This window comes from Tamandua tetradactyla, chromosome X (genome assembly GCF_023851605.1).
Source record: "Tamandua tetradactyla isolate mTamTet1 chromosome X, mTamTet1.pri, whole genome shotgun sequence".
NCBI lineage: Eukaryota > Metazoa > Chordata > Mammalia > Pilosa > Myrmecophagidae > Tamandua > Tamandua tetradactyla.
The window spans coordinates 165,383,117-165,409,825 of record NC_135353.1 but is presented as its reverse complement, the minus strand read 5'-3'; the positions used below and the strand labels follow the sequence as shown (position 1 = coordinate 165,409,825).

General features: G+C 49.2%; 1 protein-coding gene across 2 annotated transcripts in view; it reads left to right on the top strand.

The window, feature by feature from the left end:
- Window positions 1–249: 249 nt before the first annotated feature.
- CLCN4 (chloride voltage-gated channel 4) overlaps window positions 250–26,709 on the top strand; it is a 77,223-nt gene continuing 50,763 nt past the window's right edge. For both annotated transcript variants that reach the window (XM_077146153.1, XM_077146152.1), the window contains exons 1-2: window positions 250–338; window positions 24,801–24,941. In XM_077146153.1, coding sequence (XP_077002268.1) covers window positions 24,816–24,941 — 126 coding nt within the window. In that variant the 5' untranslated portion in view covers window positions 250–338; window positions 24,801–24,815. The remainder of the gene's footprint in view (window positions 339–24,800; window positions 24,942–26,709) is intronic.

Here is a 26,709-nt window from a genome sequence, read left to right as displayed (position 1 = left end):
TTTGGGAATCCTGTTACCTGCGTGGAACCTGTGAGAATCCAGACTTCTGTGCGCTCTGTATTTCCCTTCCTCTCTAGGGAAAGGCCCTGCAGCGCTGCACACAGCCAGCCCTTCGCCCTGACGGGGCGGGGCCGGAGCCAGGACCCCCCGGCCCCCGAGCACCTCCCGGCGCCCTTGGGGGTCTCTCCCCTCCCTCCCGCGCCTGGCCCGAGGGCGTCACGCGGCGGCGTCGGGCCCGCCTCCCGGTGACGTCAGTGCGCTCGCCCCGTCGCGCCGAAGAAAGGATGCTCCGGGCTGCCGGCCAGGTGGGCGGCCGTCCGCGCCCCGCGGCCCTGCAGGTAAGCGGCGCCGTCGCGGGGGGGCCCCGGCCCGCGGAGCTGCAGCCGGGCCGCGCCGCGGGGACAGGAGGGGACGCCCCCCTGCGCTGCCCGCGGGCCCCCCGCGCCGCCCGGGGCTTGGCGTGCCCATCCCGAGGAGGTGGGCAGGGGCGAGGCAGGAAGACGTGTCGGGAGCCCCTGGCTCGGGAGGAACCATCTGGAAACCGTGACCAGCCAGGCGTTATCAGGCGAGAGAGAGGCTTTTCAAAGATAACCGCCAACTGTTTTCCAAATGTCATTGTGCTTCTTGAATAATGGCACATTTACGAATTCTCCTGACAGGGGTTTGTCGTCGGTCGTTAGCCGCATTTCAAAGCAAAAAACGTGCTGGGGAGTGGAAACTTCTTGCTTAGCCGTTTAAGAGCTAGATGTGCGATCTAAACCGTTTTGCCTTATTTTGCGAGGTGTCTGCATTGAAAGGAGGTATGTCAGAAATGAAGATTTTTTTTTCTTCCAGGTGTTTTAAGTAGATTAAAAATAACTATCCAAATGCAGCCTCCAGAGATAACATGCAAGTGAAAGAGAGTGAATCAGCTACATCATCTCCCAGAACAAAATGGTCTTTAGAGGGGGCGGGGTAGAGAGGAACAGCAAAAAAAGAAAAACAAACACCCCCCTGCCCCAAACCCAAAAGACACATAAGAATTTCTAGCGTTCTTTTTAATTCCCTTGCTGAATAATTAGCATGCTGAAAGAAGGGGCTCGGTGACTCAGCGGCAGACGGAGGGGGTCAGGTGACTTCTCAGTTCTAGCCTGGTGGGGTGGGATTCTAGTGGATGCTTTAGAGAATTCCCACCTAGGTTTACATTCTTTTCTGTGGTTCAGAAGGAAACCGCAGCCAGGAGATGTGTGGCCAGCCTTAGGAGGAGAATGTGGCATTATTTTTTGACAAACATGACTCCTTTGCATTTGGAAGCTGTGGCGTCAGTAAACTAGTGGAACTCACGGGTTACATAATTTGACCCACCAGCAGCGTTTGGGGGAGCTGTAAAGCAATGCTATTTTCATTGATAATTGAAGAAGACATTTCTTTCAAGGGTTCAATACACTTTGATGTGTTGCTGCGGTAATTCAGTAATGTTTTTATTGCGTCTTTGTAGAGATGATGTAATGGGGGCACGGGATTCCACTTCTGATTTTGGGATTTGTAACCTTGCATGAGTCACTTTGAGTCTTTGGGCCTCCGTTTTCTTGTCCTCAAAGTGGCAGAGTCATTTAGCTTGTGGGGCCCTCCTACTGGGTAGCCTTGAGGATTCTCTGCTATGGGGCATGTCCCAGGCGTCGCAGGCCAGCAGCAGCCCTAGGCTCCACCCACCAGATGTCCTCCCCCAGTTGAGATGACCCAAAATGTCTCCAGACATTGCTAAATGTCCCCTGGGGGGCAGCATCGCACCTCCCCCCACCCCCACCCCCACCCCCATTGAGAACCACCCATTTCGATGGTCTCTAAATATTCTTTTGGGCTCCAACTTTTACAAACTCATTTTTCTATGATTCATTTGATCCTGAGCCCTTGGTCCGAAGGCCAATTCCCTTTCATATTGTCATATGTATTGGATAGTACATGGGAAGGCCTTTTTATGCTGTGGCTCCCAGAAATAGCTTGTGTCACCTGGGGAGGGCTGTTTTTATGACAGTCATACCTGGGCAGCTAGCTTGGCAGAAAGGAGCGTGCGTTAGGAAAAGAGACAAAAAGCAGCAGACCCGAGGCGCGGGGGAACCTGCTGGGGCTTAGGTGTTGGGCGGAGCTGCAGGATGTCACTTGTCCTGTTATGTACTGGCTCTGTACCTGGGGTGCGCCCTAAAAGCTGAGCGTCCCCGTCCTGGCATGTAAAGCTGGGAACACTGGCTCCCACTCAGAGGCCTTGTGAGGATTAGACAGTCTAGTGCTTGATGATCAGCACAAAGCGCTTTGAAAACCACTGGGGCTATTTTTATGTGACTGGCTATTAGATGGTTTGAGGAGCTGGGATGGCCTTGTGGTGAGGTAGGCTGCCTGGAAGATGGCTGCCAGGGCTCTCCGCCCTCTCGCATCCACAGCCTTGCCTAATCCTCTCCCCTTGAGTATGCTCCGGACCTAGGGACTCCCTTCAAGTAAATACAGCGTGGCGGAGGTGATGACTGTCACTGACAAGACTATGGTTTCTGCCTTGCCTCGAGGGCCTTTTCTCTCTCACATGGGTCATGTGTGCTGGGTGAGAAAGCTGCCATGGCATGCAGCTCTCTTGAGCATCTCCCTGGTGCATCTCCCTGGTGCAGCCAGACCCCAGGGCCCTCAGCCCAGCTGCCCCTGGCGAGCAGAAACCTGCGAACAGCCACGTGAGGGAGCTTGGGAGCAGAGCCTACAGGCCCAGTTGAGTGCAGCTTTGCAAGAGACCAGAAGCCAGAGACACCCAGCTCAGCCACCTGTGGGTTTCTGACACAGAAACAGTAAGAGAATGTACGTACGTTATGGCCAGCTGCTATGTTTTGGGGGTAATTTATTATGCAGCAATCGATAACTAATACATGTGTTCATGTAGAAGAATCTTGTGTTTTGGAGATGTGTGCTGAAATATTTAGAGATGAAGTCTCATGACAACCAAAATTTTACTTTCAAATGGGTCCGTCTGAGAGAGAGAAAGAGATGAGGCCAATATGGCACAGTAGGAACAGTTGTTGAGTCTGATGGGTAATGTCCATCAGCCTCCTCTTGATATTGTTCTGTGTATTTGAAAATGTTTGTAATAATTTTTTTTAAGGTAGAAAAGAAATTTCTGGACTCTGCCCACAGGGTCTTGGATTCAGTATGTCTGGGGGTGAGGCCCGAGGGATGCATTTTTAGCTCTCCCTCCAAATTGGGACCTGCTCCCAGAGGTTCCCACCTTGCTTACCTCCTCTCCACTCCTCCCAGACTGATGGAGTCCATAGAGATGGTTCATCTGTTTTCTCCCCACTGGGGGGGGGGTGGTGTTGAGTGTGGGGACTGCTCCCCTCCCCGCCCCCCGCAGAAAATACCACTCTGGCATGTTGGCTGCAGGGGGGGCGTTTGTTAGCCCCATTTTCAGTAGTTGGCTGGAGATGCACTCTCCTTCTCAAGGGCAGCAATGAGTTGCCTTTATGGGTCAACAGTTACTTGCTTCTCATTGAAAGAGTAATACACGTATATAGTGAAAATTTGGGGCCATATCAAGGTTATACAATGAAAATGAAGTTTCCCTTTCATTCGCAACCCCCTGATACCCTTCCCCAAAGGCAACTGCTGAGTTTCCCATTTATTCTTTCAGAAAAGGTCAGTGTGTGACCTCACCTGTATAATTGTATATATCACTTTCCTCTTATTTTCCTTTATGGAGATAGAACTTACCTAGAGCAAAATGCATGGCTCTTATATCAGGTGGTTTTGACAAGTAAAGACCGAGAGCATTACCTGTACCCCTGGGAAGTCCCATCTTGCCCCCTTTAGCCAAACCCTGTGCTACCAGGTTACTTTTGCCCACTGTTGAACCTCAGACAAATGGAATACTATAGGCAGTATGCTTTTATGTCTGGCTTTTCACTCAGCATGATTTTGAGGCTCCTTTTGTTGTTGCAGTGGTTCATTGTGTTTTCTAGTAAGTAGCCTTTGGGGTTAGTCTATATTTGGATAAACTAAAAAGCCTCTGTAAAGAGGAAAAGTTCCCTTGGGATTATGTAAAAATGATTATGACTTAGAAGTTCAAGCTTCAAAAACAAAGCAACCCTTCCATGCCGCTGATGAGGAAGAGATGACCAGAGAAGCTGAGTGACTTGCCCCAGTCGTGTGACCGATAGTGACAGAGCTGGCCAGCAGCCCAGGGCTCCTGATGTCCTGCACAGGGTTTTCTTTCCCCCTGCTCTAGACTCTGGGAAGGCAGGAGCCATGTTTGGCTCATCTGTCACTGGAGACAACACCATATAGTAGGTGCCACATAGTACTTGATGAATGAGCAAGTAAGTGAAATGTTGGTAGCCTGAGAAAAGGCCTCTCGGTATCATGGGAATTAGAAAGGCATTTCCAAAAGATGTGAGCCTCAATATTTGTTCATCCATTATTCCTTCATTTATTTCTTCATTTGACAGTTATTCATTGGGTCCCTAGTACATGTGTAGGCCAAAGTTTTTCCATCTTGGCCTAGGGACCTTTGGGCCTGGATGGTTTTTCGTTCTGGGGCAGGGGAGGCGGGGGGCACTGCCCTGTGCATTGCGTGACATTGAGCAGCATCCCCTGGCTTCTACTCTCTGGATGCCAGGAGCACTCTTCCCACACCAAGTTTTGATAACCTGAAATGTCTCCAGATATTGCCAGATGTCCCCTGTGGAGACCCATCTGTCTGAGTAGTGGGACACACTGTAGAACCAAATGGGCAAGGTTCACGCCCCCCATGGAGCTGATAGTCAAGGTGCAGAAAGAGAAATGAACTATTGTGCAGGGTGTGCTGTTGAGTGAAATAAAGGAGGGGACGAGGGTGGACAGCGCTGGATTCAGAATGCTGGTTTAGACGGGAGGTCAGGCAGGCCTCTCTCAGCAGCTGACACTTAACCAGAGACTCAGGTGAAGTGAGGGAGTGAGCCACATGAACATCTAGAGTGGAATATTCAGGGCAGAGGGGACAGCCAGTGTCAAGGCCCTGGGGCAGCAAGGAGGTTGGTGTGTCCAGAGAACACATGGTGGGAAGTGCTTGGCAGGGGTGGCCAGGGCAGACCGTTTGTGGACTTGGAGGTCATGGCATCACCTCTGGATGGTTTGAAATACTACGCAAAGTCACTGGATGCCTTTGGGTGGGGGAGTGACAGGTTTGGATGACTCTGGCTACTGTGAGGAGCACGGTCAGAGGTGGGTGAGAGAGAAAGCAGGGTGGCTGGCCAGGAGGCTGGACAGTGACCAGGTAAGCGGGGACCTGGGTGACCCACTGAGCTGGCCTGTGTATTTAACTTATCTAGCACCAGTTTGTGCTAGACAGCAGGGTGGCCCCTTGGTTCTCTAAGCAGCCTGGTCCAGTGGGGTGACATTGTAGATGTGTAACTATAGCATTCGGGATCGAGGACACAGAGGCCATCCATATCTCCTCTGTCCTGGATCAGGGCCAGCATCCTACTTGATAGGGAACAGGGGTGTCATAGAGTCAGCAAAGGTGACGGCATGTGTATTCAGCAGGTGACACCAGCCAGGCCCATCCTGGATGAAGTTGGTGTGTCCTCAGGGCTGTTGTTTGGCAGTGGGGATTCTTGGGGTTGTCACTGGAGCCCTGGATACAGCTTTATTGCTGCCCTCGGACCTACCACACTGGTTCCTGTGGCGGGGCTACAGCTTGGCTGTTTTCTGAGCCTGGAATGCTAAGTCCCATGCCTTACCTGCTGGCTGAGCACATGTCACCCATGCTCCATGCCACCTTCTCCGAGCAGCCTTACCGTGTTACCATTGTCCCCTCCTGAGGTCTCAGACCTGTACCAGGGGTGACCTGGTGGCAAAGGCAAGGGTGGAAAGAGAAGGCTGTGTGCTGAGTGTCTCCTTCTGGGGAGGGCATCTGCCTTCCTGTCCTGGGCAGCCAGTTATAGGCCCAAGGTGGGTTTGGGATTTGGGGATTGGCCAAAGTGTGCCCTGCACATAAACGCTCCATTTCCTCCATCCCCTGGGAAGGCTGCTGCTTGTCCCGTGGGCCGGGCCTGCTGACTCATTCTCATGGCTGGCACCGTTTCTCTTACGTGGGCCCACTGCAGCCGCCTTCATTAGTCCTTCCTCTGGGTGGCTGTGTGTACCTGCCTCTTGGTTCTTGGTTTACCTTCTGTTTTTATTTGGCCGAATGTGAAGTTTGTTTCATTTCAGCTGAAGCTGTGAAGGTGAGGGCTGGGTTAAAAGTGGTTTGTGGTTGGGCAGGTCACGGTGGCTCAGTGGCAGAGTTCCCACCTGCCATGCCGGAGACCCAGGTTCGATTCCTGGTGCCTGCCCATGTTAAAAAGGTAAAAAAAAAAAAAAGTGCTTCCTGGTTGGCAGATAGGAGGCCCAACCACGAAGGTTCCAGCAGAGCTGTCTTCCCTGTTGGCTTCGTCAAGCCCTCTGACAGTACCCCTTTCCCCCTGCCCTGAGGCAAGGCAGTCGGAGCGCAGCTGAGCCAGTTCTCCCCAGCTCCCTGCCCTCCAACCCGCTGCCCACAGGCACACGGAGGCGGGCTGCCGGGGCCCCTCCCCTCCCCTTTACACCGTCGTGGGCATCAGCATCCATGGCGGCTCGCTCTAATCCATGGGGGCGTCATGCAGGCAGGAGCTAGGTTGCTGTGGAGGATAGCCCATCAGTAAACGATCAGCGGAAGGCCAGTCTGAGGGGCCCAGGAGAGAGAGGGGACCCTAGCGGCACCCCAACAGGATGGCCTTCAGGGCGTGGGGACCTCCGCCCACCTGGGAGGCCAGAGGGTCAGCGAGGGGCACTTCTTTAATTGAGCTCTTTGTGCACAGTTTAGGAGAGGCTTGGCCAGCAGGGCCCTCTGGGGGAAGCAGCTGCCCTCAGGCCCTGAGGGGACTGCGGCCTACTTGGCTGTCATCTGAGGAAGGGCTCCAAGGGGCCTGAATCTGTGTCCCCTGCTACCTCTATGTGGCTTGGGCACGTGACTCAACCTCGCCCTCGGCCTCAGTTTGCTCATCTGTAGCATGGGTTTGGGGCTGGGAGTCCCAAACACCACAATACATGAAAAGTGCTTAGAACAGCACTTGCCCACCCCCAGCCCTGTACAGAGCTGTTGGTGGTGTTGCTGTTATTATTATTATGGAAAGAGAGCCTCTGGGGAAATTCTGCATCTTTGGCTCTTGGCACCAGGGACACAGCCCTCAACGCCCACGGGCTGGGGGCGGGAAACACTGCCTCCATTGTGTGGCCCGCGCCGCCTGCTCCGGCTCGGGCTGTGTTCCAAATGGGCCGAGTGGCCCTGTGGCCCTGCGGCTGTAGAAACAGGCAGGGGGGCCGGTCATGGTCCCACGCCAGCCCCCCACTCCTCTTTAAGCCAGACTGTGGTTGAGGGAATGCCAGTGAGTGCTGGGGGTTGGGAGGTGGGCCAAGGAGGAAGGAGAGGGAGGAAAACGGAAGTGCCCCTCCTCCCTTTCTGGGGGGCGTGTTGGCGCCAGGCAAAACTTTGAAACAGGCGAAATTTAATCCCCGCATTTCCTTGTGCATGTTCTTCTACTCTGAGCTCCTCTCTCCTTAACACTCAGGTTTGCCCCTGTGGCCCTTGGCCCCTCACCAGGTGACCCCTGCCACCGCCAGCGCCTCCCCACCTGCCCCCCTCTCGGGAGCCCCTCTCTGGAGGGGTCTGAAGGGGTGGCGGCTCCCGGCCTGCTCACGGCCTGAGGTGTCTGCATTTTAAAAAGCACAACTCCACAATCTCAGATGCATTGGAAGTGGGAGGAGTTTCAGGCAAGGTGGCCAAGTGAGCTGACAAGCCTTGGCTGGGGTGGGAGCCGGCCTGCAAGATGGCACCTGAGCTCCTGCCTCCGGGCCTTCGCGCTGTGGGTAGGCCCTTCCACAGCCCCGCACCACAGGATGGGGCAGAGGTGACGCATGTGCCTCCTGGGGCTGGGTCACCAGAGACTTGACTGCTTCTGCCTTGCTCCCTCTGATCTCTTGCTCGGAAGAAAGTCACACATGTTGCATGGAGACACCGGCATGGAGGGGAACAGGGCCTCGTGCCAGCAGCCAGCCCCATTCTACCAGCCTTGCGAGGGGGCTGCCCTGGAAGCGGCGCCTCCAGCCCTCGCCATCAAGCCTTTGGATGCCTGCAGCCCCTGTTCACATCCCCTCAGCCAGAAGGACCCAGCCAAGCAGCTCCAAAATCTGGACCTATGGAAACTGTGTAAGAAAATAAATGGTTTCATTGTTTTAAGCTGCAGCGTTTGGGGGTGATTTATCGTGCAGATTTGGGTAACTCACACACCTGGTAAGAGCCCACTTTTCTGGGCGGTGGGTGGTGGCCTGGTGCCGCCATCTCCCTGGGTCAGTGCCGCCCCAGGCTGCAGCTGCCTCCTTCCGGCCCCTTCTGAAGCTCTGGTTGCTCCGTATTTGTTCACGTTTCTCTCTCTCCCTCTCCTTCTCCCTCTGTACGATTGGGTTCATGCAGGGTTTGATATACTGATTATGAATTAGGGCATATTGATAAGTTTGGGTATATTGATTATAAGTAAATAGGCAACTGCCTATATTTCATGAGAACCTTTATTTCTGTGGACATCTTCACAGCGTAGAGCCTTCAGTAAAACAGCCCCAAATACCAACGGGATTTGAACATCTGGTCGTGATGCCGACACCCAGCAATCGCAGCTGGGGGATGTAATTTCCTGTGTGAGCCGTCCGCCTTTGCTTTGAGCCCCAGTGACACGGGGCTCACCCTGCAATGCAGCGGGCATCCCGTGTCCTGTGTCCACTCCATAGTGGCTCTGCCAGCCTTTTGACCTGAATGATTTCTGCAGGAGGTTGTTATGACAGGACATGATGCATACAGGCATTTTCAAAGGAAAGGAAGGTATTTCACGGGCACTTCAAAGAGATGTTGCAGCATGCCAATTAAAATTTAACCTTTGTGAAGCGAGGTGGTAAGATTTCATTCTAGCCTGATGGCTTTTCTGGATTGTTTGTTTTATCAAAATAAAATATACATGTAGAGAAGTACATGAATTGTAAGTCTGCCACTTGATAAGTTTTCACAAAGTGAGCACACCTGGGGGACTGGCACCCAGACTAAGAAACAATATTACAGGCCCTCAGAAGCTCTTCATGTCCCCTCCAGTCACTCCCCAGCCCAGGGGTAACCACTGGCCTGACTCTGACAGCACGCCTTAGTTTTGCCTGTTTGGAACTTTCTATCAAGGAACCTGTGTTCTCTCTGGCTGTATCGGCCCTCGTCGCTGCACACATAGCCTAGCAGTTTTCTTTGTACGCTGTGGATCTTGTTTCTCTCACTCTTATTCTCTATCATGCCTTTGAGCAATTTGGTTACAGTATTCCTGGGAATGGTTTTCACTGTTTTTTTTGTGTGTGTGTGTGTGTGTGTGTGTGTGTGCGTGCTTGGCGTTCATTGAGCATGTTCTGTCTATGGGATGAGACTCTAATAGCTTAAATATTTGTACAGAACAGAATTTCTTTCAGTTGATCAACGTTTATTTCAGAGAAACTTCTTGAGAGTATTGAAAGGAAGTTTTAAAACCACTGGCTGCTTGAGCCTTCGCCTCCTCCAGGGGGTAAGGGAGGAGGGCCGTCCCCGGGGTGAGATGGTGGCACTGCTAGCTGCTGTTATGGGTTCGCGTCCCACTCCCTGGGCCCCAGCAATTCTGGGTCCGCGGCCCGAGGTTGCGCGTCAGCCAGGATGCCTGCTGCTGGAATTAGGGCGATGTCTGTCTTTATGTTTGCCAAGCTTCTTAGGTTTAATGGATACTGTTACCATTTAGAAGAGATCAGCAAACATTTCCTTAAAGGTCCAGAGAGTAAGTTAAGATGACGATGACAGGCCTCAGTTCTCAAGTGGCTCATAGTCAAATGCAGGAGTAAGCAAGGTTGTAGATTATTATTCCACGAAATGCAGTTTATAAATTAGATTGATATTAACAAACAAAACACTACTGAAAGGCCACAGGGGGAGTAGGAAGGGAACAGAGTGTTCTATTAAGCTAGTGGTTCTCCAGATATGGTCCCTGGTTCCTTAGCATCAGCCTCCCTGGGAGCGTGTTAAAAATGCATGTTTTTGGCCCCACCCCAGATCTGCTGAAGCAGACCCTCTGGGGGGTGGGGCGGACACCCTGGTCGTGCTGGTATCCACCAAAGCTTGTGAACCGTGAGCCTTGGGCAGTGATGGGACAGCAGTGTGTTGCTGGGGAGTGGGCGGCCAGCCACTTCCGTGCTCAGACTGTCCCTGAATGCCCAGGGACCTTGTACAACTTGGGCCCTTTTGCTGCAGAGGGCTCAGCAGTTGCAATGCTGCAGAGGGCTCAGCAATTGCAATCAGTAAGCTATATCCGGGAGCCGTTTCTGGGTTTCCTACATGGAAGGGAATTTTTGATTTGCCTGTAACCATTTTTCCCTTTTGTGGATCATGCCTTTGGTGTCATATCTAAGACCTCTTCGCCTGACCTTGGGTCATGAAGATTTTATGCATTTGTATGGAGCCATAAAACTCTCTCACATGGGTTCGGGATGGGCAGAGCCTTCACAGGTTGATAGAAAATGCCACGTGATTCTGCCTCCAGGACCCTCCTGACCCTCTGCCCTCGGCTTCTTCATCTCCTCACACACTGCTTCTTTCTGTCCCCTGCCCTTGTCCTTCTTCCCAGGTTTCGGAGTTTGGCCTTGTCTCTCTTCTTTCTTCTTGACCTCCTCGCCATTCAGTGTGTGTGTGGTTCACAGGCCAGGAGCGGCAGCATTCCTTGGAGCCCAGGCCCCACCTAGACCCGCTGAAGGAGAAGCTGCACTTTAACAAGGTGCTGGGTGATGCAAATATACATGAAGTGTGGGAGTGCTGGACAGGGTGCCACAGCTGGGAAAGAATCCTGGGCCCCCAGGCCCCAGGCTCCGCAGGGCGTCCCCCTGCCTCTCTTGCTTGCCCCCACCAGGCTTTCTTGGCCCCAGTCAGTGCTGTTGGCATTCGGGGCCAGATGCTTCTTTGTGGTGGGGTCGTGTTGGGTGTTGTAGGACATTGAGTGGCGTCCCTGTCTTCCATCTACTCAAAGCCGGGAGCACATTCTCCCCCAGTCATCACCACCAGAAGTATCTCTGGACATTGCCATGGGAGACTGTGCCCTGGGTCGGGGGTCAGATCACCCACAAGTCCTGCCCCAGAGTGAAACTTGCCTGCAGTGGAGGACCACGTTGGGTGGCCATGACCTGTGGACTTGCACAGTTCGGAGATCATCAGTTGGCTCCAGGGCTACCAAATCTGTCCCTACAGAGAAGTGCCTGGCTGTCTTGTTTGATTGTTTTTGGATCAAGGTAGGATTTCTCTGGCGTGGCCCTTTTTGGCAGGGTGGTATGGAGTGGAGGGGGCCGTCCCACACATTGCCGGAGGCTCAGCGGCATTCCCGGCCTCACCCACTAGATGCCAAGAGCACTCCTCCCCGTTAGGACAGATGTCTACAGACGTTTCCCCAGGTACCCACAATGTGCAGATTCTGCCTCTTCTGTTTGAAACGGGCTGTTTTTCCATGGTCCCTGCCTGCTGTCCTCATTCCCTCCTGCTGTGAACACTTGGGATGGGAGGTGGCCCTGGGAAAGAGACTCCCTTTCTCCCCTGGGCTGTGGGCAATCTCGTGTGGGTCCCACAGTCCCCCCACAGCTTGTCACTGAGCCAGGGTCTCAGAGCCTGGGCCATGTGCCCACATGGGGGGCCAGGGGCCAGGTTTGTTACCAAATGAAGGTGGATGGGTCAGTTTCAGAGAAGCCACAGAAACAGCCCCTGTGGGCCATGCTAGTGCTCCTCTGCTGAGCTTTCATCCAGTGACAAGGCCATTAGCCAAAACCCTAGGAGTAGTGATGTAGTATTGGCCCCTGTTCCCGGGGCTGGCCCTTTCTGAGATGTCTCAGAACTCCCCATGGGGTGGTCTGGGCAGCACCAGGGCAGGGGAATAGACTGCAGCCCCGAGGGGCTGGTCACTCGGGACACAGGCCTTTCTGGCCCCTTCCTGCCCTGCCTTCAGCCTTAGTGCTTTTATTTTACCCCGTTCACTTGAGTATTTGCTTGTTTTTAACTTTATTAAAATAAATTTTTTTTGTTTTGGGTTGATTTTACAGAAAAGTTGCAAAGATAATATAGAGAGATTGTGATAAGCCTCACTCAGCTTTATTAACTGCTAACATTTTTCAAAATTAAGAAACTGAAATATATATCTTAACTATTAACTGAACTCCAGGCTTTATTGGACTTCACCATTTTTTCCAGTTATGTCCTATTTCTGTTCCAAGTAAGATAGCTTTGTGATGCTCTTTGGTAGGGTAAAAAAGATACTGTGGTCTCAGGAGCAAGTTCTGTGAGTGGAGTGACCTGATCTAGAGCCTCTGGATTGGCTCTTTCACCTTGAGCACAGGGGCTTGGGCTTTGGTGGCACTCGGGCCTGTCCCCCAGCTCTGCCACCTGAAGAGCCTGCTGCTTGGGCAAGTCGGTTCCCCCCCAGGCCTCAGTTGCCTCATTTGTACAATGCAGGTGGTGAAGTCCTCTCCAGTTGTGATGGTTCCTGCAGTCCTCCATAGCAGCGTGCTGTTTTGTTTTTTTTAATGCAATTTTATTGAGATATATACACACACCAAACCAACCAGCTGAAGTATACAATCAGTGGCTCACTGTCTCATCATACAGTTGTGCAAACATTACCATGATCAGTTTTAGAACCATTGCTCCAGAAAAAGAAATAAAAATAAAAAGACAACCCAAAACAAGTCATATACCTTATTCCCCCTATTATTATTATTACTAACAGTTTTATTCACATACCATACAATCCATCCTAAGTGTACAATTGATGGCTCTTGGTATAATCAATTAGTTATGCATTCACAACTACAGTTCAATATGAGAACATTCTCATTTCTTACGAAGAAAAAGATCCAATACCCCTTATTATTGACATTTAACTTTGATATACTATACTGTCTTTGTTACCATTAATGCAAGAGTATTACAATGCTACTGTTAACTATAGACCTTAGTTTACATTAATTGTATTTTTTTTCCATAAACCACCCTATTATTAACACCTTGTAATAGTGATGTACGTTTGTTCTAGTTTTATAGTATTTATACAATTAACCACCATATTGTCCACTCTAGGTTTTGCTAAATTATACAGTCCCAGTTTTTATCCTCTAGCTTTCCTTCTGGTGACATATGTGACACTAGCCTTCCTTTTCCAGCCATAATCTACTCAGCTTTGTTAATTACACTTACAGTATTGTGCTACCCATTTCCAAACTTTTACAGTCAACCTTATTGAACATTCTATACTCCTTAAGCATCGATTGCCCAATCTCTGCCCTCTCTCTATCTCCTGTTAACCTATGCTTTCAACTTTAACTCTCCGAGTTCCCTCATTATAGTTAGTTCATATTAGTGAGACTATATAATCTCTGTCTTTTTGTTTCTGGCTTATTTCACTCAACATGTCCTCAAGGTTCATCCACCTCATTGCATGCCTCATGACTTCATTCCTTTCTGCAGCCGCACAATATTCCATTGTATGTATACATCTCAGTTTGCCTTTGGTCCATCAGTCGCTGGACCCTTGTGCTACCTCCATCCATTGGCAGTTGTGAATAATGCCACCATATACATTGGTGAGCAAATGTCTATTCAGGCCTCTGCCTTCGTTTCTTCTGACTACATACCTAGTAAAAGGATTGCTAGGTAATATGGCACTTCTATACTTAGCCTCCTGTGGAGCCACCACACTGCCCTCCATAGGGGCTGCACCAGTCTGCTCACCTACCGACAGTGAATAGGTACACCTCTTTCTCCGCATCTCCTCCAGCACTTGTTGCTTTCTCTTTATTTTTTAAAGCAGTTTTATTCCCACACCATACAGTCCATTTTAACTGTACACTCAGTGGCTCCTGGTATAATCCATACTCATGCTTCCGGACCACAGTCTCTATGAGAACATTTCCATTTCTTCTGAGAAGAAAGAAAGAAAAAATATCCCATACCCCTCCCTTATACCTCCCTCTTGTTTACATTTAGCTTGAGTGTATTGCCTCTGTTACAATTAATGAAGAATATTACAGTGTTACTGTTAACTATAGATCCTACTTTGCATTAATTATATTTTTCCATATACCATCCCATTTTAACACCTTGTAATAGTGACATACATTTGTTCTCATTCATGTAAAAACTTTCTTATGCTTGTACAATTAACCACCATCACTGTCCACTGTAGGTTTTGCTAAGTTATGCAATCCTAGTTCTTGCCCTCTAGCTTTCCTCCTGGTGACATATGTGACTCTAGCCTTCCTCTTTCGGCCATAGCGTGCTATTTTTAAAGCATCTTTTCCTTCGTAAAACACTGTGCCTCAAAAAGACAATGAGTGTATTTAGATATCCCTCAAGTCCGTTTACAGCTATACAGAGCTGGTCTGTCCCACACAGGCCCCATCTGCCTGTCCCATCGTGTCGCCCCCTCCAGGCACTCGCTCTGCTCTGGGCCTTGGCTTCTAACATCGTGATAGCCCCTGGGTCATCTCATTGGCCCAGCTGGGCCACTCGGCTCTCCCCGAACAATGGGTTGGCTTCTGAAGAGCCTGACTCGAGTCTCATGTCCCCACCTGGAGCTGAACCATGGTCCTTTCTGCCTGAGCCTCAGGGGCTGCAGAGAGCGGGGAAGGGCTTGTTCTGCAAAGACAGCTTGTGTTGGTGACACTGGAGGGAGGACCATGTGCCACCAGGGCAAACACAACAGATGTTGGACAGGCCATCATTTAAACACTTTTTAAAATTGGGAAGTCTAACAGACATGCTGAAGCGGGCAGGGACCTAAACGTATAGCTTAGTGAATTGTAACAGAAACCCTTGTACTATCGCCACCTGGTCTGGGAAATAGAACGTGTGGGCATGTCATGCCTGCCTCCCCCTAGAGGAGACTGCTCTCCTGACTTCCCTTCTATCTGCTTTTCTTCAGAGTTCCCATTGACTTACGCACCTGAGCATCATAGCTTCCTTCTGCCTGCTTCTGAACATGATATAAATGAGATCACAGCATGTTTTCTGATGTGTCTGGATACTTTTGCTCATTATAAGCACATTTTGGGGAGCCCTTGCGTCAAAGGGTAGGTAGAAGAAGAGAAGCCACGGAAGGTGACTGCAGAGGAATGGGCCCAGGTACGGGAGTGAGTGACTCTCATATCACCAGCACAGAGGTCTGGAGCCATGGGCTGGGGTGTCAGGTGGTCCCCAGGGACCTGAGTTAGGAGTTAGGGCTTGAGGTCCTAAGGCCAGGGGAAGGATGGCAGGTAAGGCAGAAAGGGGTTGTCTCTTTGCACCGAGGAGCTTCACATTCAGTCTGACAAGGCTGGTGGATGGCAGGAGGTATAGGTTGCAGCGAGATGGAGAAAGGAGGAGGCAGTCTGTCTGTCTCAGAGAACAGATGGAGGTTTGCCGGGGGACCAGCACCAGCTTCCCCAGCGTGGGCTGCAGGGACCTTTCGCAAAGCCCCCTCTGGTGGCCGTATGGTGTAATGACACCCCCCTCTGCCGCTGCTGTCAGCACCAAGCAGCAGCAGCTTGCAGGCGTTAGCTCCTGAGCTCAGTGCCTTGGGTAAGCCACAGAGGTTGCAAGAAGGACTTGGCAAAGCCTGCTGGCGAGGACTCATTGGCGCTTCAGGAAAATCTGTAAGAAGTGAAGCTTTTTTGGCTGTATTTCTTGGGGCACCATCCTGTTCTGTGGTCCTCTGCTCCAGTCGTTTGGTTCTAGAATTTATCTTGTGTCCTGTTCCTTTCATAGTATTTTGCAAGCAGTATGGATAGCCTTGCACATTTTATTAAAGCTCTGACATGACCAGTTTTTGTTCATGAGCCAAGAGCGCCTGGCATGTTGAAGCATTAGAATAGCTCATGGGATGGAGAAATGTTGTAGGCTGTGATAGATATCTCTGTGGGAATGTTTGTATGTGTGTGTGCATGGGGGTGGGGTTAGGAGCAACCTGTTATTTTCCCAAAGCTTCAAGGTTGAAATGTTGCTAGTGAGATCCTTTAGTTGAATTTCCCAGGTCTCGTTCTCTTAAGTAATCCTATGATGGAGGACTGTAGCTACTTATCTCTGTGCTAATCACAGTGGATCAGAATAATTTGCATGCTGGGTTTAGTTGGAAGGGGAAGCTCATAGGCATGCTGGTGGCTCTGGGCCTCCAGGGAGCCTGGCAGGTAGCAGGTACCCAGTCAGTGTTTGGGGTAGATAAAGCAGGGGTCGGGAAGCCATAGCTCCCTGGCCAAATCCAGCCTGCCACCTGTTTTTGTAAATAAAATTTTATTTCATTGGCACCCATCCATCCACATTCATTTACATACTGTATATGGCTGCAGAGTTGAGCCATCGAGACTGAAATTGTCTGGCCCACCAGGCTGAAAAAGTTTACCATCTGGCCCTTTATGGGACATGTTTGCACCCCCTGAATGTCAATTAAGTTGCTGCGAGGGGGCAGGAAGGAGAAAGGTGGCGAGAACAGCTTGTTGGGGAAGCTCATGAGATCAGGAGGAGATTTTAATAGCAGTTTATCTCAGGCCCTTGCAGGCAGGGGACTCTGCTGGTGGTTACCACCTGTGCTGGCTAGCCTGCCTTGCTGATCAGATGGAGACTTTTCATTTTTAAATTTGAGTTATGACCTTTCTTTCCATCTGCCCAAGTCTTCTGGGGATTAGCTAATAGAGAAAGTTTGCCTGTCATATGCCATGGAATGATCTGGGGGAGGAAAACTGGCATGAAAATTGTCAGGTTCTGATGGCACCTGGAGGGACAAGTGGGAGGTCTGCAGTATGGCATTTATGAGTGGATATGCAGAAAATAGTTCAGCGTGGTTCAGAAGGGCTCCAAGTGGGAGACAACCCGGATGCCCATCCACCGTAGAATGGATAAGTTCATTGTGGTTTATTTCCATAATCGAATTCAAGAGAGCAGAGGTTGACAAACAACAGTCGCAGGCCAAATCCAGCCCTCTGCCTGCTTTTGTACAGCTTGTGAGCTAAAAATGGTTTTTATATTTTTCAGTGGTTGAAAAAAAATCCAAAGAAGAATATTGTGTGACGTGAAAATTATATGAAATTCAATTTTAGCGTTGTTGAGAAAGGTTTATTGGCATATAGCCACAGTCATCCATTCCTTTAGGTATTGTCAGGGACTACTTTGGGGTCACAGTGGCCGAGTTGAATAGTCCCACCAAAGACCTCAAGGCCTGCAGAGCCTCAGATATTTACTGAGCAAAGCCTCAAGTATTTAGTATCTGGCCCCCTACAGAAAAAGTTTGATGACCCTGTTTTCGAACAAATAGAACGAACACATGACAATTACCCTTGACAATGTGAATGGCTCTTACAACATAATGTAGAACAAAAGCAGGTGGGAACTAAAGATTTCATTTATATAAAGTTCTAAGTCAGGGAAAAGTAATCTGTGCTGAGAGAGTCAGGATAGTGGTTACCTTGAGGGCAGGGAGGGCCTGAAAGGGGGCTGGCGGGGCCTTCTGCGGGCCGGTGGTGTGGGTGAGTTCCCTTCGCTGAAGTTCACGCCACTGTGCTCCTGGGACTTGGGCGTTATTATGGGTGTAATTTACTTCAATAGAAAGTGCACTTGAGAAAAATGATTTTAGTCTGGCAGTTCCTCAAAAGGTTAGACATAGAGTTACCAGATGATCCGGCAGCTCTACTCCTAGGTAGATTGTATGAAGCCTCCAGGAGGATTGAAAACACGTGCTCATGCAAAAACTTGTACACAAATGCTCAGAGCAGCATTATTCATGATAGGCAAAAATGGAAACAACCAAATGTCCCTCCATAGGTGGGTGGATAAATAAAATGAGCTCTATTCATACACTGGGACACGAATCGGCCGTAAAAAGGGCCACAGTGCTGATACATGCTATGATATGGACGGACCTTGAAGACAAGATGCTGAGTGAAAGCAGCCAGCATATTGTCTTCATTTTGTGTGATTCTACCTATATGAGATGTCCAGAATAAGCAAATCCAGAGGGATAGAAAGGAGGTTCGTGGTTAACTAGTGCTAGGGGTGGGTGGAATGGGTATGGGGTTCCTTGTAGGGGGGATGAAATGTTGGAATCGGACAGTGGTAATGGTTGTGCAACCTTGTGACTGTACTAAAATCCAGTTAGTTGTAGTTGTTAAATCTCAACTTTAAAAAAATGCTTAAAATGTGTGTTAGTTAGATTCAGTTGTTAACTTGGCCAGGTGAGCATACCTAGTCTTGTTGCTGCAGATATAAACCAACAGTATGTGAACCTCATCTGTTGCCAATTATATCTACAGTCAGCTAGGAGGCATGTCTGCTGCAATGAGTGACGTTTGACTTAATTGGCTGGTGCTTAAATGAGAGATTGCAACGTAGCACTGCTAAGCAGCTTGGCATTCCTCATCTCAGCACTAGCAGCTCAGCCCAGGCCTTTGGAGATGCAGAAAGAAGTCACCCCAGGGAAAGTTGTTGGAACCCAGGGGCCGGGAGAAAAGACCAGCAGAGACCATCTTGTGCCTTCCACGTAAGAAAGAATCTCAGTGGAAAGTTAGCTGCCTTTCCTCTGAAGAACCAACAAAATAAATCCCCTTTTATTAAAAGCCAATCCGTCTCTGGTGTGTTGCATTCCGGCAGCTAGCAAACCAGAACAAAATGTAAAGCTGGCTCCTTTAGCTGCCCACGTGTCTGTACAGGCCGGGAGGAAAGGGTTCTGAGGCTAGACCCCTCACTCACTCGCTCTTGCTGCTCTTCCGAGTGCAGGTAACCCAAAGGTGGACGGAGAAAAGCCCGACTTTCCTATCCGGTAACCCAGACCCATCCAGCTTCTCCAGACTGCTCCACAGCCTTGTGGAATAGCTTTGGAGCAATTTCTGGAATTTAACTAAAATGGGTAACATTAGATTTTTGTTCACTAAAACTGCAGTTCTCAGAAAAACAGGATGGACTGAAAGATACGAGATAACTCACTTCCTATACTTTCTCTGCAGTTTTTGCCCAATTTAATCCCCGCTTTGCTGATCTGTGTGTTTCCTTGGTCTGACCAGAGAAAAATTGGAATTGTCTGGAATCATCTGGAATTCTGGTTGTAGCTACTAGTGTGCATTTCCCTCTGATAAGCACAGACTGCCAGTTTTTTACTGGTAACAGCAAGAGGCCATTGCTTACCTATAGGTTTCTCTTTATGTATATTTATCAATCTCTTCTGGATTTAGTGAAATGTTTTGGTCCCTCCTGGTAGGTGTTAGTGCAGCAGTGGTCAGGGGTAGCTTTTGAAGGTGTCCCTTTTGAGGTTATGAGCTAATCATAATTTCCCTGACACTGCTCTGTACTGACTGATGTAAAACACCTGGAAACCAAGATAACGCTGAAATTTCTGGAAAGTTCCATAGTCCTAAACATTATCTGTGGTAGAGATAAATAGTTATGATGAATAAAAACAGGTCTGCTTGTCCCTGAGAGAGTGAAGGGCTGGTGCTGAGCTTCTGTTGCTGGCTCACGCCCTCAGAGGGGAAAGCATCTGTTAAACTGCCTGGCCCAGGACCCTGGTTTTCGAGAGGAGGGTGGTGAGAGTCAGGGAGGGTAAGCTGAGAATATCCCATGGTAATTTAGGGCCAGCCTGGGGACTAAAACATGGATCTCTCATTTAGTGTAGCTTTTCCTCTTCAAATAGATGCATTTCAGATTTGAAAGAAAATAGTCTCTGACAAGTGTAAATGCTTGGAAGAGGTTTTAGGAAAAGGTATTAAAAAGGCAGGAATAGATTCATATTTAAAGGCCTCACTAGTTCTTTTAAAAAAAAAACTAGAGAAACTGTAGGTTTATAGAAAAATCATACAGATGGTACAGAGTTCCCATATATCCCCCTATTATTAACACTTTGCATTAGTGTGGTACATTTGTTATAAATGTTATCATAATTGCCTTATTAATGATAGCCCATGGTTTACATTAGGGCTCCTTGCTTGTGTTATACAGTCCTATGGTTTGTTTTCTTTAAGTTTTATTCTAGTAGCATATATACAACCTAAATTGCCCCCTTTAACCACATTCAATATATAATTCGGTGCTGTTAATCATGTCCATGATGTGCTCTCACAACCACCCTTCTAGAACCTTGGCATGTTCCTGTCAAGAGACGGGGTATCTATTTCCCCTGTCTTTGAACCTGGGTGGAGTTTTGTGGTTGCCTTCATGAATAGAATGTGGGAAAGGGACACTGCATGACTTCTGAGTTAGGTCAGACCAGGTGGTACTGCTTCTGTCTGGTCTCTCTCTTGAGACACTTGCTAGGTAAGAACTCCCACCATCTATATTAACTTATTTAATCTTCACCACAAGTATTTTGGGTGCAGGTACTACTCCTATTCCCATTTTGCAGATGGGAAAACTGAGGCAAAGAGAGCCAAAAGCCCAGGCAGAACCCTACGGCCGGGCACTATTTGGGCCTGATCCTTAGCTCAGCAGTCTGTTTTTTCAGCTCCCTCTTGGGATATCACCATGAGGCCCACAGATGAGATGAAAGAGAACTGGGTTCTAGAGGGTAAATAAGAACTTTCCAGGTAGAGTAAAGGAAGGGTGTTCAAGGTAGAGGGAATAGCTTCTGACAGACGTTTGTTCTGACTTTCTGATAGCCTTGATTAGCTTTGGTTGTTCAGTCAAGCCTTGAATATACTCTTCGTTTCTGTCCTTCTTGATTTGGGTGATTTCTTGCTTGCTTTTCTCTTCTGGAAACCATTATGTTATTGCCGACACCCAATTACACTAAGTCCAGTTTCCCTTTACATGGTGCAGATATCTCCTGACAAGTCTCTTGTTCTAAGGGTGAGCTACCCGATTCAGAGTTGCTTTCCATATCAGACTTGTAAAATACATTGTTAACACACACTCTTCTTCACGGGCCTTGGGTACAGTGAAATGTTTTACTGGACAGAGTCTGTTGTCTCCTTCCATTGGAGCCTTGGACCTTGGCCTCCTGGGATCTCCTGCACAAACTGATTCAAATTCTCTTCTTGGTAACTTTGTCATCTGCTGCTGCTCCAGTCTTCCTCCCCTGTGGTTATTTGCTCTGCAGTCCTGCAGCTACCTTTATATAGCCTTCAGTTCTCCTCTCCTCTGAAGCACAAGTAAAATGTATCTGTGATCCATTGTTACTTATTGCTACATAACAACCCTCTCAAAAAACTCATTGGCTTAAAATAGTGACTACTGATTCCTCTCATGAATCTATAGCTTCTAGGTGGTTCGATTGGGTCACATTAGGCTGGGCTCACTCATGAATCTGTGGCTGGTAGGGACTGGTTGATTTAGGATGGCCTCAGCTGAGATGACCCAGCTTGACTCCATGTGGTCTCTCATCTATTGATGGGCTAGCTTAGGCTTTTTCTCATGGTAGAGGCAGAATTCCAAGAGAAAAAGCAGAGGCTGCAAGGCCATTTCGGGTCTAGGCTCAGAACAGGCACACTGCTACTTCTGCAGCCAGATTCAGGGGGTGGAGAATTCCACTCCATATCTGGATGAAGAGGAGCTGCAAGGTCACATTGAAAAAGCTGTGGATACAACAAGTCAACAATGAAAAGGCAACTCAGTTGAAAAATGGGCTTGAATAGATTTTTCTCCAGAGGGCTACAAATGGCCAATAAGCACATGAAAAGGTACTCAACCTCATTAGCCATTAGGGAAATGCAAGTCAAAAACCACAATGGGATGTCACCTCATACCCAGTAGGATGACTATTACTACAACATGGAAAACAAAATGTTGCCCATGATGGAGAGAAATATGAACCCTGTGCATTGTTGGTGGTATTATAAAGTGGTGAAGCTGCTGTGGAAAACAGTTTGGTGGTTCCTCAGAAAGTTAAGCATAGAATTAGCATATGATCCAGCTATTCCACTTTTAGATATATACTGAAAATAAGTAAACACAAGGACTCAGATATTTGTACACCATTGTTCATAAAAGCATTATTCACAATAGCAAACAGGTGCAAACAACCCAAGTGGCCATCAACAAGTGTATGGATAAACAAACTGTGGTCTATCCATAAGCGGGAATATTATTCAGCCTTAACAAGGAATGAAGTTCTGGTACATGCTACGACATGGATACACTTTGAAGACATTGTGTTGAATGAAAGAAGCCAGACACCAAAGGACAAATATTGTATTATTCCACTTATATGAAATACCTAGAATAAAATTTCATAGAGACAGAAACTAGATTACAAGTTACCAGGAGTTAGGGGGTGAGGGGAATGGGGAGTTACTGCTTAATGGGGGCAGAGTTTCTTTTGAGAAGATGGTAATATCTTGCTGATGGATGGTGGTGATGGTGGCACAGTATTGTGAATGTAATTAATATATTGAATTGTACACATGAAAGTGGTATTTTAAAATAGGAAATTTGGGGTTGTATATATGTTACCACAATACAAATTAAAAAAAAAAAAAGACTGTAGATTCAGGGAGTGGGGGAGAATGCAGACCATTTTGCAATCAGTCTACCGCATGGGTGAGTTTTTCTACAGAGGACCAGACGGTGAATGTTTTGGACTTTGTGGGCCATGGGGTCTCTAGCAGAACCACTCATCTTTGCCATAGCAGCGTGAAAGCTGCCACAAGCAGTAGTAAAAGAGTGTGTGTGGTGGGTACCAATCAAACCTTATTTCTAAAAGCAGCCGGTAGACTGGAGTTGGCCCAAAGGCTGCAGTTTGCTGCCCCCCACTCATGATCAAGTCTGAGTCCTTCCTTGGAACCATGGCCTTGAGGCCATCAGCAGAGATGTCTCCCACCAGCAGAAACAAGTGGGAGAGAAGAAATAGAAGAAGAGTTCCCCTCTAGGGTGCAAATGAATAATCGCCCATGTGGCAGGTTGCTCCTTTTACTTTATTGAGCTGGCAGAAGTTAAATTCATATCTCAGTGAAGTCCTTGGGGTTCATTCCCTATTGCCCCTGCATCTGGCTGGACTCTAGTTCCTCATCCATCTCCACCCCCCAGATGGTTCCCCCCTAGGGCTCTTTTCCTTTCTGCTCCCTGCCTGCTGTCTTCCTGCACGTCTCCAGGTCCTCCTGGCCTCTCTTCTCCAATGCTGCCCCATCCTTGCACTGGCCAGGCCCTGCAGACTAGATCATGTTTCTTTTGCTCTGTGTCTCCCCTGACCATGTCAGTTTCCCCTAAAGTTTAAAGACATAATTGTTCTCTGAGTACCTTGTCATTTCAGGCGTTAGTGCCTAGGTTGATTTGAGATGTAGTTAAATTTCAGACGACACCAACTCCTTTCTCAATAGAGTGTCCAGATGTCTCCTCTTCCGTCTCCTGGCTGCCCGCTGTGGTCGGCAGTATGTCACCTTATTCTTCTTATCCGACATGTTCTTTACCACATAAAAGAGGCCATTTCCATCCTGGTTTTATGGAAGTGAGAATGAAGCGTTGGCTTTCTAATTTTGCTCCTTCCCTTATACTGTTGGCTGCTACTGACTTCTGCAGTGTGGTGCTCCTCCCGGGTACTTGTCGGCGGGTAGAGTTTTCCACTTGGCTCTGCTCAGACTTCAAGCTGGAAGGGCCTTTCCAAGTTTGAAAGCAGCCGAGTTGCACAGACAGGCAATAAATCCATCATGATGGCACTTTATTGCTTGTAAGGTGATTACCCTGCTTTGCCCCTAGCGACTTTTCTATTTGATTAAAATGCAGTTTCATCAGCCCATGGCTGGGTCCCCCAGTATAAAAATCCATCATGGCAATGAGAGCAGGCCACGCGCAAATATTTTTATAACCATCCTTCATTCTTTAACCATCTCTTCCAGCCCTTTTGTGGTCCTCCCCCATAACTCAAATTTCCATGCTCTTTGCCCAAGTCATTTTTATTTTGTGCTCATTCCAACCTCTTGTCTTCTTAAGAGCTCATTATTTTTTCTGCCAACTGTAGGGATACTGGTGGTGCACGTCGGGCCTGCTGCCAAGTGTTTTCTGCCTCTCAAATGAGCTCCTATATGATTTGGAAGGTGGGCTGAAAAGTCAGTATAACATGGAAGATGAGATGTGTCGGTTAGGTTGCGATCGTTTTCTAGGCAAAGCGGAGTGGGAGTGGAATCGTTATCTTAGGTCGGAAAGGAGAAAACCCTCCACTTTGCCACTGGTCTGGCAGCAGCATCCCTTTGCACTATATTTTAAGAAAAATTCAAAATGAGTACCTGCATCCCAAGCTCGTGGGAGGGACTTCACCCATCCAGCGGGTTCCCACCTCCCTTGCCCTGCTCCGCAGGAGCCACTGGTGGGGGGAGCAGGGTGGGGGTGGGGGCTCTTCCACGTGCAGGTGGTCTCGCCTCATTCCTGTTAATTAAAGCCTTGCTAGCATTTGTACTCTGCTACCCTTGTACATTTTAAATATCTGCCGCCGTGACGATCACACGGGCTGCCTGCCTGAGTTGTCCATTTTTTCTCCCCGGAGAACCAATTATAGACTCAGTTACATGTTGCATAGATCCTGAGTGCCGGGCCCGTCCCTGTTTATCCCTCCGGCCATCTTAATTTTATGCCATGCCTTGGTGGAATGTGCAGTTTTTCGGAAATGCATGTATCTCGTTACAACCGAGAGGCCCAAGCTGAATCGCTTCCTCACGCCAGAAAAGGACACGCGTCCATTGCCAGCTCTCTGTCGGATCTCTGCCGGGTCCCTGCCAGGTCCCTGCGGCTGCCCCGCTCACATTTGCTACCGCCAGCTCTCCTCTTCCAGGTGTAACTAGGAGAGATGAGTAGCTCTGGAAACTTGATGGATTTCCTCGACGAGCCGTTCCCTGATGTGGGGACATACGAGGACTTCCACACCATCGACTGGCTGAGGGAAAAGTCGCGGGACACCGACCGACACAGAAAGGTATGTGGCCTTCGTGAGTGTGCGTGGAAAGGATTCCTTCCCGCAGCGGCAGCATGTTTTCCCTCAGTAGTAGCTTTCATTCAATAGCGGGGACTTGGGTTTCTGTGCCGTGCACCGGGCTGGGCCAGTGGGAGAGACAGAGGTACCAGGTGCTCTGGGCTCTGAGGAGGACCAGGAAGGGACCCTGGAACCAGGTCATCTGGGGTCACAGCCTGCCCTTGACACCTGCACGCTGGGTGGCTTTTGAAAATGGGTGCCGTTTCTGGGCCCGATCTTCTCTTTTGTCAAGGTGGAGGTAATTATGCTGAAGAGTAAATGGGATTGTGTGCTTGTGAACAGGACAATTACAGTACCTGGCATCTGACTGGCAGTCAGTCTATGTTAGTGGCCACAGTGGACTTTGGAGTCCAGTGCCAAGGGTTCACATAGGAGGGACAGCCAGGAAAGGGATTTTCGGAGTGGGTGATACTTCAATTGGGTCTTAATGAATGACTGGGTTTACTGGGCAGAGAAAGAGGAAAGGATTCTAAGTGCCATGGCAGCCTCCTTGTTGAGACACAGGGCCCCGAAAGGATGTGGCGCATTTGGGCAGTGTCCAGGGGCTCTGAGGTGCCAGTTGTGGCTTCACAGCCCGGGATGCAGAGGTGAGTCTGGAACATGGACGGCAGGGCCATGTTTGCAGCAAACAGGTGGACCTTGGGGAGGAATTCGTGTTTTGTCTCAAAAGCAAGGACTCTAATCAAGGTGCAGGGCGGAGGGAGAGGCAGGAGGCTGTGCAGTCGGTTCTGGACGAGGAGGAAGAAGGCCTGACTGAAGAGGCTTAAGTGCAAATGGACAGAGGGGCTTAGGCTCAAAAATTATCTGGGGGTGGAGTGGTGGTCAGGATTGAGGGGGTCAACCCCTGGGCTGGTGCCTTTAACTTCAAGGAGGAATGGGGGAGACACAGCTTTCAGGGAGAGGACAGTGAGTTTTGTCTTGGACGCTTTTCGTCGGAGCTGCTTGCCTGATGTGCAGCTCAGGGTCTCTGGTTGGCAGGTGGGGCTAGCTCCACACCGTTGAAGGGAGAGGTGAGGGCTGCAATGGAGGATGATGGGTCCTTGGCAGTGGTGAAGGTGGCCAAGGACAGAAAGGAAGAATGTAAGGAGGCAGCCAGGACCCTGGGTAGGGCCAGCATTTAGCAGGTATGGGTGTGGGAGGTGGACTCAGAGCTGGTGAGGATGCTCAGAAGCAGGAGGTGGCGGTGAAGGAGGGGAGCCTGCCAACAGTGGTCCCCAGGGAGAAGAGGAGAGAGGGTCATGGGGGGCCACTAACAGGGTCAACCCTTCATAGAGAGGGGAAGTAGGAGAAGCAAGGGGAGCCTACTTGAGGGTCGTCTCAGGGTGATTGCTGAGCTGGGGAGTGTGATGGCGTCGTGACCCTTTCTTGGAGGTTGGCGGTGAAAGGAGGAGGACAGGTGGTCAGGAGTGAGGCAGAGTCCAGGCAGGCCTGTAGGAGGAGGGACACAGACATTTCTGGAGGGTGGGGGAAGAAAGACACTGGATAGGGATAATGAATGACTCAAGGTTAGTAAGTCATTCATTCATTCAGGCAGAATGTCTCAAACCTTTCCAATACACCAGTCAGAGGGCTGGGTACCAAGGATATACCCGAAGATGAATAAAATTGCCCTCCTGCCCACACTGATCTAGAACAGGGGATGGCCAACTTTTGTGTGTGAAGAGCCACAGTTAAATAAATTTTCGGACCTAAGCTTTACATTTTCACCTAA